Source organism: Microtus pennsylvanicus, chromosome 1, assembly GCF_037038515.1.
Source record: "Microtus pennsylvanicus isolate mMicPen1 chromosome 1, mMicPen1.hap1, whole genome shotgun sequence".
NCBI classification, from domain to species: Eukaryota; Metazoa; Chordata; class Mammalia; order Rodentia; family Cricetidae; genus Microtus; species Microtus pennsylvanicus.
In genome coordinates, this window is record NC_134579.1 from 140,137,279 (window position 1) to 140,156,489 (window position 19,211).

Sequence of the window (19,211 nt, forward strand, 5' to 3'; positions counted from 1 at the left end):
TGGAACAGTGCTTGCCCCAGAAATCTGAGAGCCTGAGTTCAGAGTCTCAGTACCCATGTGGAAAAGCCACAGTGCATCTGTTTGGTTTGGTTTGATTTTTTGAGACAGGGTTTCTCTGTAGCTTTGGAGCCTGTCCTGGAACTAGGTCTTGTAGACCAGGCTGTCCTCGAACTCACAGGGATACACTTGCCTCTGCATCCTGAGTGCTGGGATTAAAGGTGTGTGCCACCACTGCCTGGCTCACCACAGTACTGGTGAGGCAGTGGATCCCTGGAGCAGGCCGGCAACCAACACTGTCAAACTGATGGGCTCAGTGTTCTGTGAGAGACCCTGTCTCAGAACAGTGAGGTGAGGGGCTGGGGGGAACTGGATGCTCTTCTAGAGGACCAGGGTTCAATTCCCAGCACCCACCTGGCCGGTTACAATTGTCTGTAGTTCCAGTTTTAGAGGAACTGATGCCCTCATTCAGACCTGCAGGCAGGCAAAATGCCAATGCACATAAATAAAAATAAATCAATCATTAAAAAAAAAAACAAACAAAGCCGGGCAGTGGTGGCGCACACATTTAATCCCAGCACTCAGGAGGCAGAGGCAGGCGGATCTCTGTGAGTTTGAGGCCAGCCTGGTCTACAGAGCTAGTTCCAGGACAGGCTCCAAAGCCACAGAGAAACCCCTATCTTGGAAAAAAAAAACCAATAACAAAAAAATCAATGAGGTGAGAAGCTGAGTATTGTGGCCCACACCTTTAATCTCAGCACTCAGGAGGCAGGGAGAGGCGAATTTCTGAGTTTGAGGCTAGCCTGGTCTACAGCCAAGACCACAGAGTGAGGCCTTGTCTCAAAATAAAATCAAAGAAAAGAGACACCCCCTCCCCACTTTCATCTCAAAGCTAAATGTGACAAGCCCCTGCCTTGTTCACTGGTACAAAAATCTTTTATTTATTTATATATATAAAATAAATTAGAGGAGTAACAATGATAATAATAACAATAGCAACAATATTCACCAAGAGCCCCCGCTGCCTGCAGCCTTTGCTCTGCTTCTCTTCTGGTTCTTAGAAAAGTTGAGGCCCGAAGACAACACAATGGTGCACACAAGGGAGGACAAAGTCCCTGGATCCAGCCAGGGCTGGGGGCTCAACCTCAGGTCCAGAGGAGGACACCCCACAGTCTGAAGGTCAGGAGCAGGGAGACGACGAGGCTCAGGTGGGCAGCGCCTGGCCTAGGGGCAGCGCTTCTGGGGCCATTACAGCCACTGCGGTCGCAGCAGGAGATGTTGAGGTGGGTCAGGAGGAAGGCGTCTGTCATGTGGGAGCTTTGGCACCAGGAAGCTGTGGCGCAGCCTCGCACAGTGTAATTCTGGTTTCCCAGCACTGAGGAAGGAGGAGGGTCAGTGAGCCAGGAAATCTCAGGAAAGAGGCAGGCTCCTGGTGCCGGTCGCTATAGCCACCTGCACCCCCTATTGTGAGCACTGCTCCCAAAATGTCTTCCAGGGGACCCCCGGCGGTCTCTCAGACTCACACCAGGTTTGCTTTCATAGGGACTCTAAGATGTCAGCTGGCCCTTCCGAGCTTCCGAGTGTCTGAGAGATACTTTTCCAGAGAAACCCCAGGACAACTGACATCGCAACAGGCTGAACACGAAAGCAGACAACGAGGACCAGATGTCTGATATAGATCCAGACGGGAAGAGGGTTGCCACACCATCAACAACGACAGTCCCCTCTTGGCACTTTTTCATTATGACAAACACAGACTATTTTTTTTTTCTGTCATCAAAACTATTATTTATGAGGCCAGCTATAATGGGGTACGTCTTGAATCCCAGTACTTGGGAGGCAGAGGCAGGCAGCTTTCTGTGAGTTTGAGGCCAGCCTGGTCTACATAGAGTTCCAGGGTAGCCAGGGCTATATAGTGAGACCCTGTCTCAAAAATTATTTAGTTAGCCGGGCGGTGGTGGTGCACACCTTTAATCCCAGCACTTGGGAGGCAGAGGCAGGCAGATCTCTGTGAGTTCGAGACCAACCTGGCCTACAAGAGCTAGTTCCAGGACAGGCTCCAAAACCACAGAGAAACCGTATCTCGAAAAAGCAATTAAAAAAATTATTTAGTTAATATGTAACAAGGCGGATTGTTGTTGGTTTGACAGGGCCAATCCTCTTATTGCGATTTGCCCTTTCTGCAGATCAATACCATCTTTTCCATAGGAAAATCCACCCGAGATAGGTCCTGCCCATTTGTCAATCAGTCTGGTCAGCGCCCTGTGCCCCAGAGGGTCCCCTTCCAGCTCCCACGGTACCTTACCATCTATGCCAGTGGCCTCCAGGCACTGATTCATTGGTCCCCGGCAGTCAGTGAGGGAAATCTCTTTGGAGGAACACCCATGGGTGCTGTTCCCCTCACAGCTGTAGCATTGGACGCCATTCGGTGGTAAGCCCTGAAGATCCATAACTTAAAGATGAAAAAAGACAGGGACCGAAGATAAGCATTGGGACCTTGCAACCATCCAACTTCTGCCCACACTCAGCCCGAGATGTTAGGGCGCCACCTGGCGGTCATATGTGGAAACTACACCTTCTTTTGGGGTCCTGTTCTCTAGAACTGAGCCCCACCCACATCCAGCTAGGCTTTTTGGGGGACCCTTAACTAACTGTGTATTATTAAATAAGCCCTATTCTCTCAGAAGTTACCATACAGGGTGACATTGTTCACTATGACAGCCATTGGCCACCTGTTTTTCTTAAGGTTTAAATTAATTAGCTTAGCCCGGCGGTGGTGGCGCATGCCTTCAATCCCAGCATTTGGAAGGCAGAGGCAGGAGGATCTCTGTGAGTTCAAGGCCAGCATGGTCTACAAGAACTAGTTCCAGGACAGCTAGGCTTGTTCCACAGAGAAACCCTGTCTCTTAAAACCAAAAATCAACCAACCAATCAAACAAATTAATTAGTGTTAAATATAACTCTAGGGCTGATAAGGTGGCTCGGCAGGTAGAAGAGTTTGAGGCCAAGTCTGATGACCTGAATTTAAGCCCTAGGACCCACACGGTGAAGGAAGAACTGGCCCCTGAAAGTCGTCTTCTGACCTCCACACATGGACCACGGTGTGCTCACTTGCATGCATGAACATACCATCACACAAAATAAATGCAAATTTAAAAATCAAAATGATATGCGTGTACACTGTGTGACCTGCAGAGGCATCAGAACCCTTGCAGCTGGAGTTAGCGGAGGTGGCTGCCCAGCGTGGATCCTGGGAACTAAATTTAGGACCTTGGGACAGCCAGCGCTCTTAACCTCTGAGCCATCTCTCTAGCCCGTTTTTGACACCTGAGTCTGTGTACTGCATGCATGCAGTACCCATGGAGTCCAGAAGAGGGCATCAGATCCCTGGAGCTGCAGTTACGGTTGTGAGCAGCCATGTGGGCGCTGGGACTCAAACCTGGGTGCCCTTAACCACTGAGCCACCTCTCGGGCTCTATTTAATACATTTTCATGAAGTAGCTTCTTCGGCCTCAACCTCATGCTGACTGTGCTGGGATACCACAGTGGCCAGGACAGCCTGGTTCCACCTTCTTAGGACTCATGGCTTTGTCACCAGACAGTTCTGACCCAGGGTGGGCAGAGGTGTGTGTGTGGGGGGGGTGGAGTTGAGTGGGCTGCGTGTGCTGAAGGAGGGGCCTTGAACCCGGCTTCCAGGAAGAGGTAATAACTGACCCTGGAAGGAGAGAGAGGACTTAAGAGAGAGAGAACGGCAGTTCCAGACAGAGCCAACAGCGTCCACCCCACCCTGTCCCTCACCTGGGCCACGATTGCAGTGGGTGGAGTTGCAGCATTTCAGGAAGTGAAAGGTGTGGCTGCCGTGGAAACCGGCTATGCCCGGACACCCGGGAAGACTGCCACAGCCTTTGGTGTAGTTCTCATCATTCAAGTTCCCTGCAAGGGGCAGAGGTCAGGTTATGGTAAGGGGCTGGTTGTGGATTTGCTGCCTCTGGGAACCCCCGTTTCCTTAGAGGCCTCTTGTTTTTTAGGCTAACTTCACCCCTAGCCAAAGGACTGCACTTTCAATTCTCCCTTTGCTGTATGATAAAGGAGGCCCATATGATAAAGAGAACTTCATACATTTGTGAAATTTCCAGAAAGAACCCCTACTACAAGAAAGGATGGATGTTCGTATGTGTGTGGAGGGGGGCAGTTGCCTCTTGCTACAGTCCTGGTGCTTGAGGGCCTCCCTTAGGTACAGCCTGGAAGTGGACCTCCCTGCAGGCGAGCACTTACGTTCCATGCTCAAGGTCACCACTTCAACACACTGTTCTCCAGGATAGCGGCATTGCAGGCTCTGCTCCCGGCCCCTCTCACAGCTCTGGTCCAAAGAGCTACAGGACATACACTCAAGGTACCGGCCCCGGGGAAAGGCAATCCCCCGGGCTCCTAGGAAGAAAGGAAAGGGGTGGGTTGGAGGCCCAGCTCCCGCAGAGAACTCCCCTCTGAACCCATCAGTCAATCACCAAGCCTACTTATCCCCAACTTTTCTAGAACTTAGCACGTCCTTTTCAGTCTTGGGTATCCCTCAACATCAGCCTCTGCTCTTGCCATGACCACCCTCCATCTCGTTCTCTCACGCGGCCCGAGGAGGAAGCCTTTAAAGTCTCCTCTGCTCTACCCTCCCATAGCTCCCCACTGTTCCTAGAATAAAGCTTAGTGACCTGATTGCGGCATTCAAGGTCTACAGAAGACTGTGTCCTGGTGACCTCTCCTGCCTCATCTCCCAGCACCAGCTCCTCCCATGCGCTCTTCCATACTGGCTCCCCGGTCTCAGAACACAGACCCTCACCAGACTCCAGCCCTTCCTCTATTCTGTTGTCTTTGTCTACAACACCCTTCCTTAGCTCCTTAGCTTTCCCAATGCCTCCTCCTTCATCATCTTATTTATCACCTCTTCGAGGCAGGGGCTCTACCACTGAGCCACACCCCAGCCTCAGTTAGGGAATCCTCCTGCCCCAGTCTCCCACGTGGTTCTCTCCACTGCCATCACCATGATGGGTAAGATCATTTGTGAGACTGGAGAGAGATTTGGGAATGGACAATGAGGAAATAAAAAAGGAACTAAGATGCTTCCTGAAGGTCACATGACCCACAGTCAGAAGAGCATCCTGGGAAGAAGTGTGCTGGAATTTCCTGTTTGTTTGTTTTCCTGCGACTCAGTCTCACTATGTACCCCAGGCTAGCCCCCAAACTTGCCATCTTCCAGCCTCACCCACCAAAGTCCAGGGGTGACAGGAATGCACCACGGTGCCTGGAGAAAGATCTGCTTTTGGTTTTCGTGGATGTTTGAGGGAAGGAGCATGCTGTGGGCCTTTTAGGCATTTTTCCTTGAACAAGATAGATGATTTGGCTCTGGGTGGAATGATTCACCTAGTTGCCTTGAGCTTGCCAGTGGGCTGCCTCCGCTCAGAGGCCAGCTCTAATCTCCTGGGTCAGGAAAGAGAGGCTGTGCCAGGCCGGAGGATGGCGTGAGCCAAAGCCTGGGGAAAGGGTGGTATGGTGTTTCCAGGGAAAAGCAACTGGTCCAATTGGCCTCCGCCAGACACTTTGAGCAAAATAACAAAGTTGTCATGGATCCTTCAAGAAAGGCTTTGATCTTTTGGTTCGTACATCTGTGAGTGATAATCGTGATTATAAGGTAGAGCATCCTAGAGTAAAGGCAGAGATAAGAATGTGCTATTTGATGAAACAGCTGGAGATAAAGGATTCTGGGTTTTGGTTACATTGTGAGACCTTGCATCCCCCTCCCCCTCAAAAAATTTAAGGGCTAAGAATGTAACTTGATTGTAGAGCCCCTGCCTAGAATCCCCAGTGAGGGGCTGGGGCGTGGCTCAGTGGTCGAGCCTTTGCCTAGAATCCCCCAGTGAGGGGCTGGAGTGTGGCTCAGTGGTGGAGCCCCTGCCTAGAATCCCCCAGTGAGGGGCTGGGGTGTGGCTCAGTGGTAGAGCCCCTGCCTAGAATCCCTAGTGAGGGGCTGGGGTGTGGCTCAGTGGTAGAGCCCCTGCCTAGAATCCCCCAGTGAGAGGCTGGGGTGTGGCTCAGTGGTAGAGCCCCTGCCTAGAATCCCTAGTGAGGGGCTGGGTTGTGGCGCAGCCATACAGAACTGGAATACTCAAGACCGTATCTTCCATCTGCGGTACTAAAAACAAAGGCCTGACATGCATTTCTGTGTAGTGTTGCCTTGGGTTCTCCTGCCACCACACACCTGAGTCTCTACCTGCCTCTGCCATGGTGTGGATGTAGCTCAGTTTTCAGAGTGGTAGAGTGAGAGGGAAGGACCTTTATGGCAGGGAGCAAGTGGGAAGCTGTCCAGTTGTTCACAGCATGGTTTTAGGAAGGGATTAATTAATAAATTAATTTTGGAAAGGAATTTGAGTTGACTCCCAGGAATTAAAACTGTTCTTAATTTTTTTCTTTCAGAAGAGGGCGTAGAACCCCGGAACTGTAGTTATTGCCTGATGTGGGTACTGGGAACTGAACCTGGGTCCTCTGGAAGAGCAGTCAATGTCTTAACCACTGAGCCACCTCAGTCTGTGGTTTCCTGTGTTTTGAATTCTCCCTCAGCATGCAGTCACGAGGTGATGGGGTTTGGGAGCGGGTGCAGTGTGCTTGTGTGTGTTGGGGGAAGAGCTCTGGCTGGAGCCAGCAGCACCCTGTGTGGACTTCCTGCCTCTCAAACCGAAAGCTACATAAGTATTTTCCCGTTTTTATTTATTTGGGTTGCTCTTATTTGATTGGTTTTTTGAGAGTAGGTCTTTCTCTGCAGTCTAGAACCTGCTAAGTGGACCTGGCTGGCCTGGAATTTACAGAAATCCTTCCACGGCACCCTCCATGTGTGGGATTATAGGCGCATGCCACCATGCTGGGATGATAGGCATATGCCACCATGCCAGACTGTAGCTCTTTTCTTTACAGCTTATTTGGTGCTGGCTGGACAAACTTGAGGACCTGAATTTGATCCCCAGAACTAATTATAGTGGCACAGGCCTGTGATCCCAGTCTTGGGTGTTGGGGGAGAGTCTGGAGGATGACTTAGGCTTGCGGGCTGCCAGTCTATCTTCAAGTCTAGTGAGACACTTAGGAAGAGAATAAAGTGGAGAGTGACAGAATAGGACACTCATCTCCTTCCTCTGGCTATTTGTGCACGCACACACGTACACGCATGAGCACACACTGGCTCGCACACATGTACACACACGCACATATGTGCATACATGTGCACTCACATGAGTGCGCGCGTCCACATGTGTATGCTCACACATGCATGCACATGGGCTCACACAGTGCTGACATACTCGTGTACACACACGCACATATGTGCATACATGTACACTCACATGAGTGCACGCATCCACATGTGTATGCTCACCCATGCATGCACATGGGCTCACACAGTGCTGACATACTCATGTACACACACGAACATATGTGCATACATGTACACTCACATGAGTGCACGCATCCACATGTGTATGCTCACCCATGCATGCACATGGACTCACACAGTGCTGACATACTCATGTACACACACAAACACACATAAACACACACAAGCACACAGCTCTAACTTATTCTTTTCCATCCCTTTTACTCAGTCAACGTCTGTTCTAGAACTCGCCATCCTCCTCACCCAGCTTCCCAAGTGCTTCCCTCCCAGGTGCCCATAGCCATGTTCAGCTCCCGATGGGCTGATCTGTCTCAGGGTGTCTGAGGTGGCTACTTGCACCTCTCTAGCTCAGTCCCATGTGTCTTGGGGGAAGCTCAGCTCACTGCTGCTGGGGCACCTCACGTCTGCATGTATGCTTGCCAAAAACTGGAGGGAAAATTGTCTCCAGATCAGGGGACCCTGCCCCCACCCAGCCGCCTGCGTCACTCGACCCTCTCCCCGTGGCTGTTTCCTTTCACAGCGCTGAGTCGGTGAGTTGGAACAGGGCTCGGGAATGAACCGTGCCACCTGTGAAACTTTGTCTGCCTTCTCTCTTCCAAGAATCACAGGGCCCCGAGTTCCTTCCTCTGCTGTGTACTCTTCCGAGACTCTGTCATTTGTCCAGCTTCATGGCTGTCACCCGCAAAAGCATTACACCGACATAAGGGACTCTGTCGCGCTCGGAAAAAGAAGCTTCTATCCTCGGATCACATATCACTGAGGTCTCCTTTTCTACCTGCCAAAGCTATTCCATCAGAACAGTTTTGTCCCTGCCCAGCGTAACTGCCGTCTGGCTACCTTTCTCGTGGACAACCTCACCCTCGTCCACCCGTGCTCATTTCCCCTCATGGTCTAGTTCCCTCGAATCTGTAACCCATGCTAAGGGCAGAAACATTTGTCAAAAATAGAAGTGTGGGTTGGGGGTGATAAAAAAAATAGGAGAGAGGGTCTAGGGACGTGGTGCAGTTGGTAGAGCGCTTGCCTAGCCTGCAAAAAGCTCTGTGTTCCATCGCCAGCACCGAATAAAGCCGGTGTGATTGGTGCATGCCTAAGATCCCAGCACTCAGGAGGTGGAGGCGGGAGGACCAGGCATTCCGGGATACCCATGGCCACACGGCAAGTTCAAAGCCAGAGAGGGCTATCTAAGAAACAAACAAACAAACAAAAACCAGACATGGCAGCACTGGAGGCAGAGGCAGGTGGATCTCTGTGAGTTTGAGGCCAGCCTGGTCTACAGAGTGAGTTCCAGGACAGCCAGGGCTCCGTAATAGAGAGACCTTGTCTCAAAAACAAAAACAAACCAATATACAAATAAACTAATCCAGGGTCATCAAGATAGCTCAGCGGGTACAGACGCATGTAGCCAAACCTGAAGACCCGGGTCCAAGACCCGTGACCATCACAATAGAATGAGAGAAGCAACGCTCACAAGTTGACCTTTGACCTTCACATGTAACATGGAAAGCATCTGCACACACTTAAACCAATATATATATTTATATATAAAAAGGAAACTACGCACACATGACTCAGCCTTGCACCAGAGATGGCTTGTAGGTAGTCGGAAGAAGAGACAAACCAGGCACAAAGGCAGTCTCTTCCCTCATGAGGATCATGGGAAGCAGGCCTCATAATCAATTCCCACCCAGGGCCAACCCTGCAGGAAGAGCAGCAAGGAGTGCAGCTCCTTCCTCATCTGCCCTGGCCCTCTCTGTGTGCACTTGGACCGCTGATCACACCCTAAAGCCGTCAATCAAAAGGCTCATGAACTTCTCTTTTATCTGCTCACTGATCCCACACATTCCTCATCAAGGATCATCTCTTTTGTTGTTGTTGTTGGGGAGGAAAACAAAGATATCACACTGAGCCACACCCCAGCCCCTCACTGGGGGATTCTAGGCAGGGGCTCCACCACTGAGCCATACCCACAGCCTTACTTTTTTAGATTAAAACATTTTAAATGTTTAATGATGATGATGATGGTGTGTGTGTGTGTGTGCGCGTGCGCGCGCGCGCAGGTCAGGGGGGCTACTTTGGAGAGAGTCAGTTTCCCCATTCCACCTTTACATGGGATTCAGGTATTGAACTCAGGTCACAAGGCCTGAGTGACAGGCACCTTTACCCAAGGTGCCATCTCTCTGGTCCTTTCTAGTTTTTTTTTTATTGAGACTGAGTCTGAACACCCCACTGAAATTCAGTGTGTCATCTGCCTGTATCAGCATCAGGCAAGTTCCACCGAGCCTGGCGGATGTGTCTTCATACACGTGACAGTCAGGTTTGTCACCTCACAGCCCAGGGATGCTTTTATAATCCCATAGTATTGGAATGGCTAGGTGTGGCAGCTCAGAGTTATAATCCCAGCCCTCAGGAAGCTGAGGCAGGAGGATCTCCCATTGTCAGCCAGCCTGCACTAGACAGTGTATCTCAAGTGTCTCATCCAAGCAAAACAATTGGGTGTGAGAATATTTCGAGATGGAGAGGGAGATGATTTGGGAGACACGACTGGGAGAAGTGACATGGGGCTGGGCTGGAGAGGGATGAGTGAGGTCCCAGAGTAAGGAACAGCCTTGGTGCTGGGGTGAAGGATGTAGGTCTGGGAGTGGAATCGTGGCTTCAGCTGGGGGCGGCGAGGACACCCAACTCACCAGGCCTCGGTCTGTTGCAGCCGTCTGTGGCACACACGACCTCTGTCAGGCTGATGATCTTGGAGTTCACCCGGTAACTCATGGTCCTGTTGGTCTTCTCATAATGGGCACAGTCTCTCATCACCACCTCCAGTTCTTCATCAGCTAGGAGGAATACAGGTATAGTCCGCTAGAGGGTCCCTAGTCCCGACAAGTCCCTGACACTCCTGGTCTCGGAGTCACCCGCCCCTAGTGCCGCTCCTTGTTTGGATCAATTCTGTTATTTTCTAGAATTATCTTCCCCTCCCCCATGCACACCATTGGGATTTTCTGGATCCATCTACAACTCTCTCCCAAGGTGAATGAAGCCAGCAGGGAGGTGCCTTCAATAGAAAGAAAAACACTAATGTTTCTGAGATAGGGTCTTGCTATGTAGCCCAGACTGGTTTGGGGGGTCCCAACCCCCTTGCCTCCACTCTCCAGCAGTAGGACTACAGGTGTGTCCCGAAGCACCAGCTCTTTAGTTCCAGGTGCTTTAACCCGCTCCGCTGTCCCTCTACCCTTATCTTAGGTAGGTTTTGTGTTGGTTTGTTTGTTTTTTGAGACAGGGTTTCTCTGTGTAGCCCTGGCTGTCCTGGAACTCACTCTGTAGAGCAGGCTGGTCTCGAACTCAGAGATCCTCCTGCCTCTGCCTACAGAGTGCTCAGATTAAGGGTGTGCGCCACCACGGCCCTGCTGTCTCAGATAGTTACATTTAAGTCAGATGTGGTGGTGCACACTTATAATCCCAGTCTTTAGGAGGCATGTTCAAGGTCATCCTCGGCTACATTGCAAGTTTAAGGCTAGCCTGGGCTACATGAGACCCTGTCTTAAAAATAATCCAGGACCAAACAACAACAACCAAACCAAATCAAATGCCCCCCCCCCCCATGTACCACTAACCCCAAAGCAAAGCAAAAATATTTGGTATTGCTGTGTGTGGCACACGTGCCAATTTATGCCCTCCAGGGTCTCACCAACATGTTTCTTTTTTAGGATTTTTTTTTTCGACACAGGGTTTCTTTGTGTAGCCCTGGCTGTCCTGGAACTAGCTCTGTAGACCTAGTAGAGGTCTTGAACTCACAGAGATCCGTCTGCCTCTGCCTCACCAGTGCTGGGATTAAAGGCATTGGGCTTCTCACTGATACTTTATTTTTAAAAAATCTTTTTAGATAGATTTTATTATTTTGCGTGTATGAGTATTTTGCCTGCATGTGTGTCTGTGCACGATATTCGTGCCTGCTGCCCGAGGAGGTGGTGAGCTGCCATGTGGGTGCTGCGAATTGAACCTGGGTCCTTTTCAAGATCCAAGCGTTTGTGTGTCTGTAGGTGAGTACGTGCACGGAAGTGCAGGGGAGGGCGTCTGTGATCTCCTTCCTGGAGCTGGTTATGGTGGTTGTGCGCCAGCCCACGTGGATCTCTGGACTGAATTCAGGGCTACTGGAGAAGCAGCTGGTCTTAGGTGCTGAGCCGTCTCTCCAGCCTCCTTAGATGTTTAAACATCTGCATTTCCTTACTGTCTGGAGAGAGAAGGTTTTCTAGCCTATTGTTGGCGGTGGGGGTCGACCTTACCTTCCCACTCACGAAGCACCGTGGTCCTGCAAAGATCCTCTTCCAGGTCACACTCCTTCACCAAGCAGTCCTGGTTACTCTCACACTGCAGGCACTTCAGGCCCTGGCAGGCTGCGAGGGGAAGAGAGGGAGGTGGTCAACAGGTTCAGAGAGCCAGGATCTGCTCCCTTCCCCCCAGCTGTATAGTCCAAGAGGACCTCAAACTCACAGTAACCCTCCTGCCTCAGCCTCCTGTGTGCTGGGATTACAGATATGCATCAGCTGCCGTTCGTTGTAACTCTGGCCTCTTGCAGGACTTTTAACCCTGGCTCCCATTTCGGTGCTGTGTCCTTCCAATACGACCTCGGTCAGTTCTGTTACATGGATCTCCTATCCACTGGAGATCCAGGTTCCACCCCTTTCGGTAGCTTCTCTACAGTGCTCTCTCCAAGACCTGAGCTTCATCCTGAAGCTATAACCTCACCCATCAGCCCTCCAAAATTAGGTGAGTGAGCTCCAAAAGCATTCTTCTTACCTCCCCAACACCTCTGCTAGGTTCTAGCTCCACCTTAGCTCCACCCTCACCCAGGCGCTAGCCCCGCCCCACAACTCCTGCCCATCTTCCTTCTCTAGCTCCGCCCAATATTCTAGCCGCACCGACTTCCTTAGCCCTGCTTCAGACTCTAATCTCTACTATAACCACGCCCTCTGACTCTTCCCTTAAATTTTCTTCCTACATTTATATTATTTCATTGATCATTTTTGAAATGATCTCATTACATATGTGTAGTCTGGAATTCTATGCAAACCAGGCGGGCCTTGAATGCGGAGATCCACCTGCCTCCGTTTAAGGGCATTTTCCCACAACATTCTGCTCTGTCCGGACTTCACCTTAATTACATAGACCAGAGGTTCTCAGCCTTCCTAATGTCGCGACCCTTTAATACAGTTTCTCATGTTGTGGTGACGCCCTAACAAAATTATTTTCTTTGCTATTTCTTTTTATTTTTTTGGTTTTTCGAGACAGGGTTTCACTGTACTTTTAGAGCCTGTCCTGGAACTAGCTCTTGTAGACCAGGCTGGCCTCTAACTCACAGAGATCCGCCTGCCTCTGCCTCCCGAGTGCTGGGATTAAAGGTGTGCGCCACCACCGCCCAGCTCCTTGCTATTTCATAACTGTACTTTGCTACTGTTATTAATCATAATTATCTGTGTTTTCCGATGGTCTTGGGCGACCCCTGTAAATCGAACCTAAATCAGGTCATAGACCCACCACAGCCCCTAAAGGTTAGTCCCGCTCCTGGCCTCTCCCCTGGCTTGGAGCCCCTCCTCCAGGTCTTCTAATTCTTCCTCAAACTCGTGGCCCCGCCCCAGACATCCTAGGTTCTAATCAGGATCAGAGCTCCAGCCTATTAGGCTCTGGATCCTCCCCAGTTTCCCAGTCACGTTCCCGGAACAGAAAGGCTAGGTAACTGTCCTAAACCACCCAGCCTGCTCCGAACCCAGGTGGTAGCCCCACTAAAGGCTCCTCTCCGCGGGGCTGTCATCCCTGGGCTCTAATTCACAGTAAGAGCCGTCTGCGACCCCAGGTCCCGTCTGCAACTCAGAGCCGGTCTGCTCTGCGCCAGGTCGCCTTTCTAGGCCAAGAGCCCCTCCCCTTTGCACCCCCACCCGTACCCCCTCCAGATCCCTGGCCACCCGGACCTCCCGCGAAGGTCCCCTTCCCAGACCATTAGTCAGCCCCGGCCTCTCGCGGATCCGGAGGGTTATTCACCGCCCTAAACGCTGACTCAATTCCTTCTCCATTTCCTCTGCTTTCTCAACACCTTTCCCCTTACACTTCCTGGAGGAAGCAGGTGAGGAAGTAGCGAAAGCCAAATGTACTCGAGGGACGGGTCCGTTGGAAATGCTGGGGGGCCCGATCTCCCTCCTACCCCAAAGCTGGACCCCATCCCCGCCGAAAAGAGAACACTGTGGGAAGCAGCCCCCGGGAGTCACATTCAATCGCTAGCTGTGCAATTTGGCACCAGCTACTTAACGTCTCTGTGCCTTCCGCGTCCTGCAGTTTGACTTTGCAGAGCCTGGGACAGCGCCAGAGATCGGTTTGCTAAATGAATGCCTCCGGGCGTCTAAATGTGCCACGTGGGATGTCTAAATGTGTTCTGGAGAACACACCCGAAGAGTAGTTGGGTGGGAGGAGAAGAGTTGAGTGCTGGGCTCCCTTCCCCCTAACTCATCCCGGCTGTCACCACCCAGTCCTTACCTGGGACCCAGGCCGTCAGCAGCAGCAGCAGTAGCAGCCTCCCCCTGAGGCCCATGCTCGCGTCTGGGTGTCTCCCTTCACCTCTGCTCTAGAGGGAGAGGAGCGCAGGGAAGGAGACAGTTTTGTGGCCCAAGGGCCCCGCCCACCGTTTGCTTAAGCGTGAGTCAGCCGGGGTTGTGTGGGTGCCTCTCCTTCCTCCTCCCTAGCCCACAAAGCTACCCATCCCAGGAGGCCTGACTCAGGGTCTCTGAGGTCACAACCCTGTCGTCCCATTCGCTGTGTTCAAATCCCAGGTGTCCTAGGACGGTGTCGGATAGCAGAAGGGTCAGGGAGGGGAAACCATAGGAGTCTAGTTAGGAGGGAGGTGAGCTTTGCAGTGAATGCTACCTAGAAACAGTTTTGTTGAGGCAGGTGTGTGATCTGCAATCCTGGTACCCGGGAGGCAGAGGTAGAGGCAGAAGATCTCTGAGTTCAAGGCCAGCCTGGTCTACAGAGTGAGTTCTAGGACAGCCAGGGCTACACAGAGAAATCCTATCTCAAAACAAAATAGAAAGAGAGGAAGAGAGAAAGAAAGAGAGGAAGGAAGGAAGGAAGGAAGGAAGGAAGGAAGGAAGGAAGGAAGGAAGAAAGGATGGAAGGAAGGAAGGAAGGAAAGAGCAAAGGTTAAAACCATCTCTGGCCCTGACTGTTTCTTATCAACCAGAGTTTTCATATATAAATGTACATATACATACATACATACACACACACATACATACATACATACATACATACATACATACACACATACATACATGGCTTCTCTTTGTAGCCCTGTCTGTCCTGGAACTCACTCTGTAGACCAAGCTGGTCTTGAACTCACAGAGATCTGCCTGCTGCAGAATCACGGGCATGGTACCACACCTTGCCCAGGCAGAGCAGTGCCATGCAGAGGACACATCTAGAACAGAACACTGACTCGCCAAAATGGAGGGCTCACCATTCCAGGAACAGTGGACACCACAGGAAATGAAGCAAGGGTCCCACCATCGTGGCCGTGACATGGGAAGGATGTCTTGTTATCTAATCTTTTGCATCAGGGAAAAATGTTGAAGGAAGAGCAAGGGTACCAGGGAGAGGCAAGCTCCTCTGTGAGGGAGTCTCACTGTAGCTGGGAAAGAAGTCTAGTGGGGGCCCAGGGAAACAGAAACTGGGAGAGAGACACAGGGAAGAGACAGTCAGTGCAAAGGCCCCAAGGGCACAGAATCACAAGCAGGTCAGTGTGACTGGTGTGTGGGAACCCGAGAGAGCAGAAAGCAATGAGTGAGTAGCAGCTACCTGTACAGTAGTGATCTCACAGTGTGTCTCCTGAATCACTGAGGCCTGAGCTAGGAAGGATGGAGCCCAAGGCAGCCCTCTACCACTGAGCCACACCCCAGCCCCTCACTGGGGGATTCTAGGCAGGGGCTCTACCACTGAGCCACACCCCAGCCCCTCACTGGGGGATTCTAGGCAGGAGCTCTACCACTGAGCCATACCCCAGCCCCTCATTGGGGGATTCTAGGCAGGGGCTCTACCACTGAGCCACACTCCCACTTCTTAATTTAACAATTTTAAGATAAGCCAAAAGGAAAAGAAAAAGTTCCAAATAAAATGCTTTCTCCTAAGAGATCATAATTCAACAAATAAGAAAATGGGACTGACTGGGTGGTGGTGGCTCACGCCTTTAATCTCAGCATTCGGGAGGCAAAGAATAGGTGGATGGATCTCTGTGAGTTCAAGCCCAGGCTGGTCTACAGAGCAAGTTTCCAGGACAGGACAGCCAGGGCTACACAAAGAAACTGTGAAAAAAAAAAAAGAACAAAACCAACCATGCAAACAAAAGCCCACCTTCCTGCACTTTGCAGTACTGTCAACATGTGTGAACCCATGTCCCACCCTGGTCAGTTATGTTTGGCTCCAGAATGAGCTCGCTCATCCCCTTTGAGGCGGGAGCTGTGTTTTTTACCCCAGCCAGCAAGACTCCAAATTCTTCTTCCTGAGTGACAAGGAAGCTGGGGTGGAGTCAGGGAGTCTGAGGTCAGTGGCTGTCACCCTGCTGGTGGCCAGGATGGACCACTCCCTGGCTGTGTCACCCTGAGCCAACACAGGCCTTCTGTTTCCTTTCTTGAAAAACGGCCCCTTTTGGGGTGGTGTGGGGACTGAACAGTGGGCTGGGCTGGGCTGGGGCAAGGCGCAGGGTTCCATCCCCAGCTCTCCAGCACGCCAGGCATGGTGAGGGACAACTGTCATTTCAGTGTTCTGGAAGCTGAGGCAGGGGGATCAGGAGCGTTGGCATTATCGGGGTCTGTCACCTTCGTCGCCCCTACATAGCTGTCTCCTTCCATACCCCGCTCCTCAGCTGTGACTTTGTATTGTGCTGACTTTTGGGAGGTTCCAGAGAGGGGTTGAAGTAGGGGACAAAGGAAGGTGCCAAGACACCGATACCTGTAGAAAAATTGCAGGAATGTCCACTCCTTCCTTCTGGTGACTCACCTGGGTCTCATTCTGCTGCTGGACTGTGGGCGAGGCTCAGCACGTGGGGGCTTCCCCAGCCTGAGGAAGGAAAGATGAGGTGAAGGGATGAGGGTGAGGGCAGGAGAGAGGAACTGAGAGACAGTGAGATGAGGAATGGTCGAGAGGGAAGGGGGAGAGAGAACACAGAGATAGCAACACAAGTCAAGGAGCTAGAGCGATAGATGGAGAAAGAGAGACTGACAGAAAGAGTCTGGGAGAGCTGGGGTGTGGCTCAGTGGTAAAGCCCCTGCCTAGAATCCCCCAGTGAGGGGCTGCGGTGTGGCTCAGTGGTAAAGCCCCTGCCTAGAATCCCCCAGTGAGGGGCTGGGGTGTGGCTCAGTGGTAAAGCCCCTGCCTAGAATCCCCCAGTGAGGGGCTGGGGTGTGGCTCACAGGTAGAGCCCCTGCCTAGAATCCCCCAGTGAGGGGCTGGGGCATGGCTCAGTGGTAAAGCCCCTGCCTAGGATCCCCCAGTGAGGGGCTGGGGTGTGGCTCAGTGGTAAAGCCCCTCCCTAGAATCCCCCAGTGAGGGGCTGGGGTGTGGCTCACAGGTAGAGCCCCTGCCTAGAATCCCCCAGTGAGGGGCTGGGGCATGGCTCAGTGGTAAAGCCCCTGCCTAGGATCCCCCAGTGAGGGGCTGGGGTGTGGCTCAGTGGTAAAGCCCCTGCCTAGAATCCCCCAGTGAGGGGCTGGGGTGTGGCTCACAGGTAGAGCCCCTGCCTAGAATCCCCCAGTGAGGGGCTGGGGTGTGGCTCAGTGGTAAAGCCCCTGCCTAGAATCCCCCAGTGAGGACTGGGGTATGGCTCAGTGGTAGAGACCCTGCCTAGAATCCCCCAAGTGAGGGCTGGGGTGTGGCTCAGTGGTAGAGCCCCTGTCTAGAATCCCCCAGTGAGGACTGGGGTATGGCTCAGTGGTAGAGACCCTGCCTAGAATCCCCCAGTGAGGGCTGGGGCGTGGCTCAGTGGTTGAGCCCCTGCCCAGAATCCCCCAGTGAGGGGCTGGGAAGTGTGGCTTGGTGGTAGAGCATTTGCCTAGGACATGTTGGGCCCTGGGTTTGGGTCCTGGAATCTCAAGGGTGGGGGGACAGAAGGCATTGGAACCCCTAGAACGTGGGAGTCACGTGCACTTTGGAGAACTATACCTGGATTTTCTGAAAGAGCAACTAGTGCTTTTAACTGCTGAGCCATTCTCCAGCTCCCCCCACTAAATTTCAAAATTTAGTGCTGGGTGTAGTGGCACAGGGCTTTAATCTCAGCACTTGGGGAGGCATAGGCAGGTGGATCTCTGTGAGTTCAAGGCCGGTCTGGTCTACAGAATGAGTTCCAGGACATCCAGGGCTACATAGAGAAACCCTGTCTCAAAATAATAATAACAGTAACAACAACAATAATATGTAAAAAGAACTTTAGTGCTGGGGATGTAACCTGGGATGGAATGCACCTGTGACCTTTGTGCATGCTAGACCATGCCCCAACCCCTCTCTGGGGGATTCTGGGTAAGAGTGCTATCACTCAGCCATACTTTTGATCATTTCTTTTCTCTATTTGTGTGTGTGTGTGTATTATTGAAACAGGGTCTCACTGTGAATCCCTGGCTAACCTCTGGTTCCTGGCAATCATCCTGCCTCAGCCTCCATCACCCTCTCCCTTTGGTGTTTTTGAGACATGGTCTTTGTATGTAGCCCAGGCCCAGGCTTGCCTCAACCTCCCAATCCAGAGAGGGACGTTTTAAATGAGGCTGTCCCCCCATTTGTATGTTACTGGGTGCCTGTGGGTGCAGGGTCTGTTCTGAGGACAAATCTACATGGCCAGTCCTCACCACAGATAAGGAAACTGAGCCCCTGGGACATGTGGCAGCTCCCCTTCCCGTCCCCCATCCTGAAACTTGCCCATGTGACTTGAAATAGAAAGGATTCTTGAGGCTGGGGAGATGATGGCTCAGTGGTTGAAAGCGCCCGTTCTTAGAGAGGACCAAGAATCAGTTCGCAGCACCCTCATGGTGGCTCACAGCCTCGTCCAGTCTCTCAGGGCACCACCGTGCACATAGTGTACATGCGGGTAGAACACTTATACACATAAAATAAAATAAAGCTTTAAGGATATCTTTTACAAAGATTCTGGAAGGCGGCTGGAGAGATAGCTCAGCAGTGAGAAATGCTTGCTGCTCTTCCAGACAACCTGAGCTCGGTTCCCAACACTCACACCCACCAGTAACTCCAATTCCAGGGGATCCAATGCTCTCTTCTCACCTCTGGGTGCCCATAGTCATGTAACACACACACGCACACGCATGCACACACACATGCACATACACACACACACAAGAACACATGAACATACATTGTTGCGTGTGCAATCATGCACATATGTATTTGCACACACACTTGTGTATACATACACATACAAATAGCACACTCACGCATGCACACACACACATACACTCATGCACACAGCATGGCTACAGGCCCCTGCTTTCTTGCACCCATTGTTCTCCCCACCCTGCTCTGCTCCAATCTTTTCATAACAGTGAGATAAGCCGTATTTCGTAAAGATTCCCGCTTTCTACGCAGGATGTGTGCGCCTCTCGCAATTGGGCATCTTCCTGTGGTTTGTGTGACTAACCGTGCTACCACAAAGAACTCTGTGTCCAGCTGCTGTGATCTAAACCATAACCCAGCATCGAGGAGTCTGAGGCAGAAGGATAGGGAGCATGAGATCCTCAGGATTACACGATGA

At 51.7% G+C, this 19,211-nt stretch overlaps 1 protein-coding gene across 1 annotated transcript; it reads right to left on the reverse strand.

The window, feature by feature from the left end:
* Positions 1 to 790: 790 nt before the first annotated feature.
* On the reverse strand, positions 791 to 14,050 carry Plaur (plasminogen activator, urokinase receptor). Its single transcript, XM_075989333.1, has 7 exons — positions 13,943 to 14,050; positions 11,701 to 11,811; positions 10,111 to 10,254; positions 4,273 to 4,425; positions 3,796 to 3,930; positions 2,303 to 2,449; positions 791 to 1,372 (listed from the first exon to the last, which is right to left on the reverse strand). Exons 1-7 carry the CDS (start codon positions 13,995 to 13,997, stop codon positions 1,143 to 1,145), a joined length of 975 nt encoding a protein of 324 aa, XP_075845448.1. The 5' UTR covers positions 13,998 to 14,050; the 3' UTR covers positions 791 to 1,142.
* Positions 14,051 to 19,211: the final 5,161 nt, after the last annotated feature.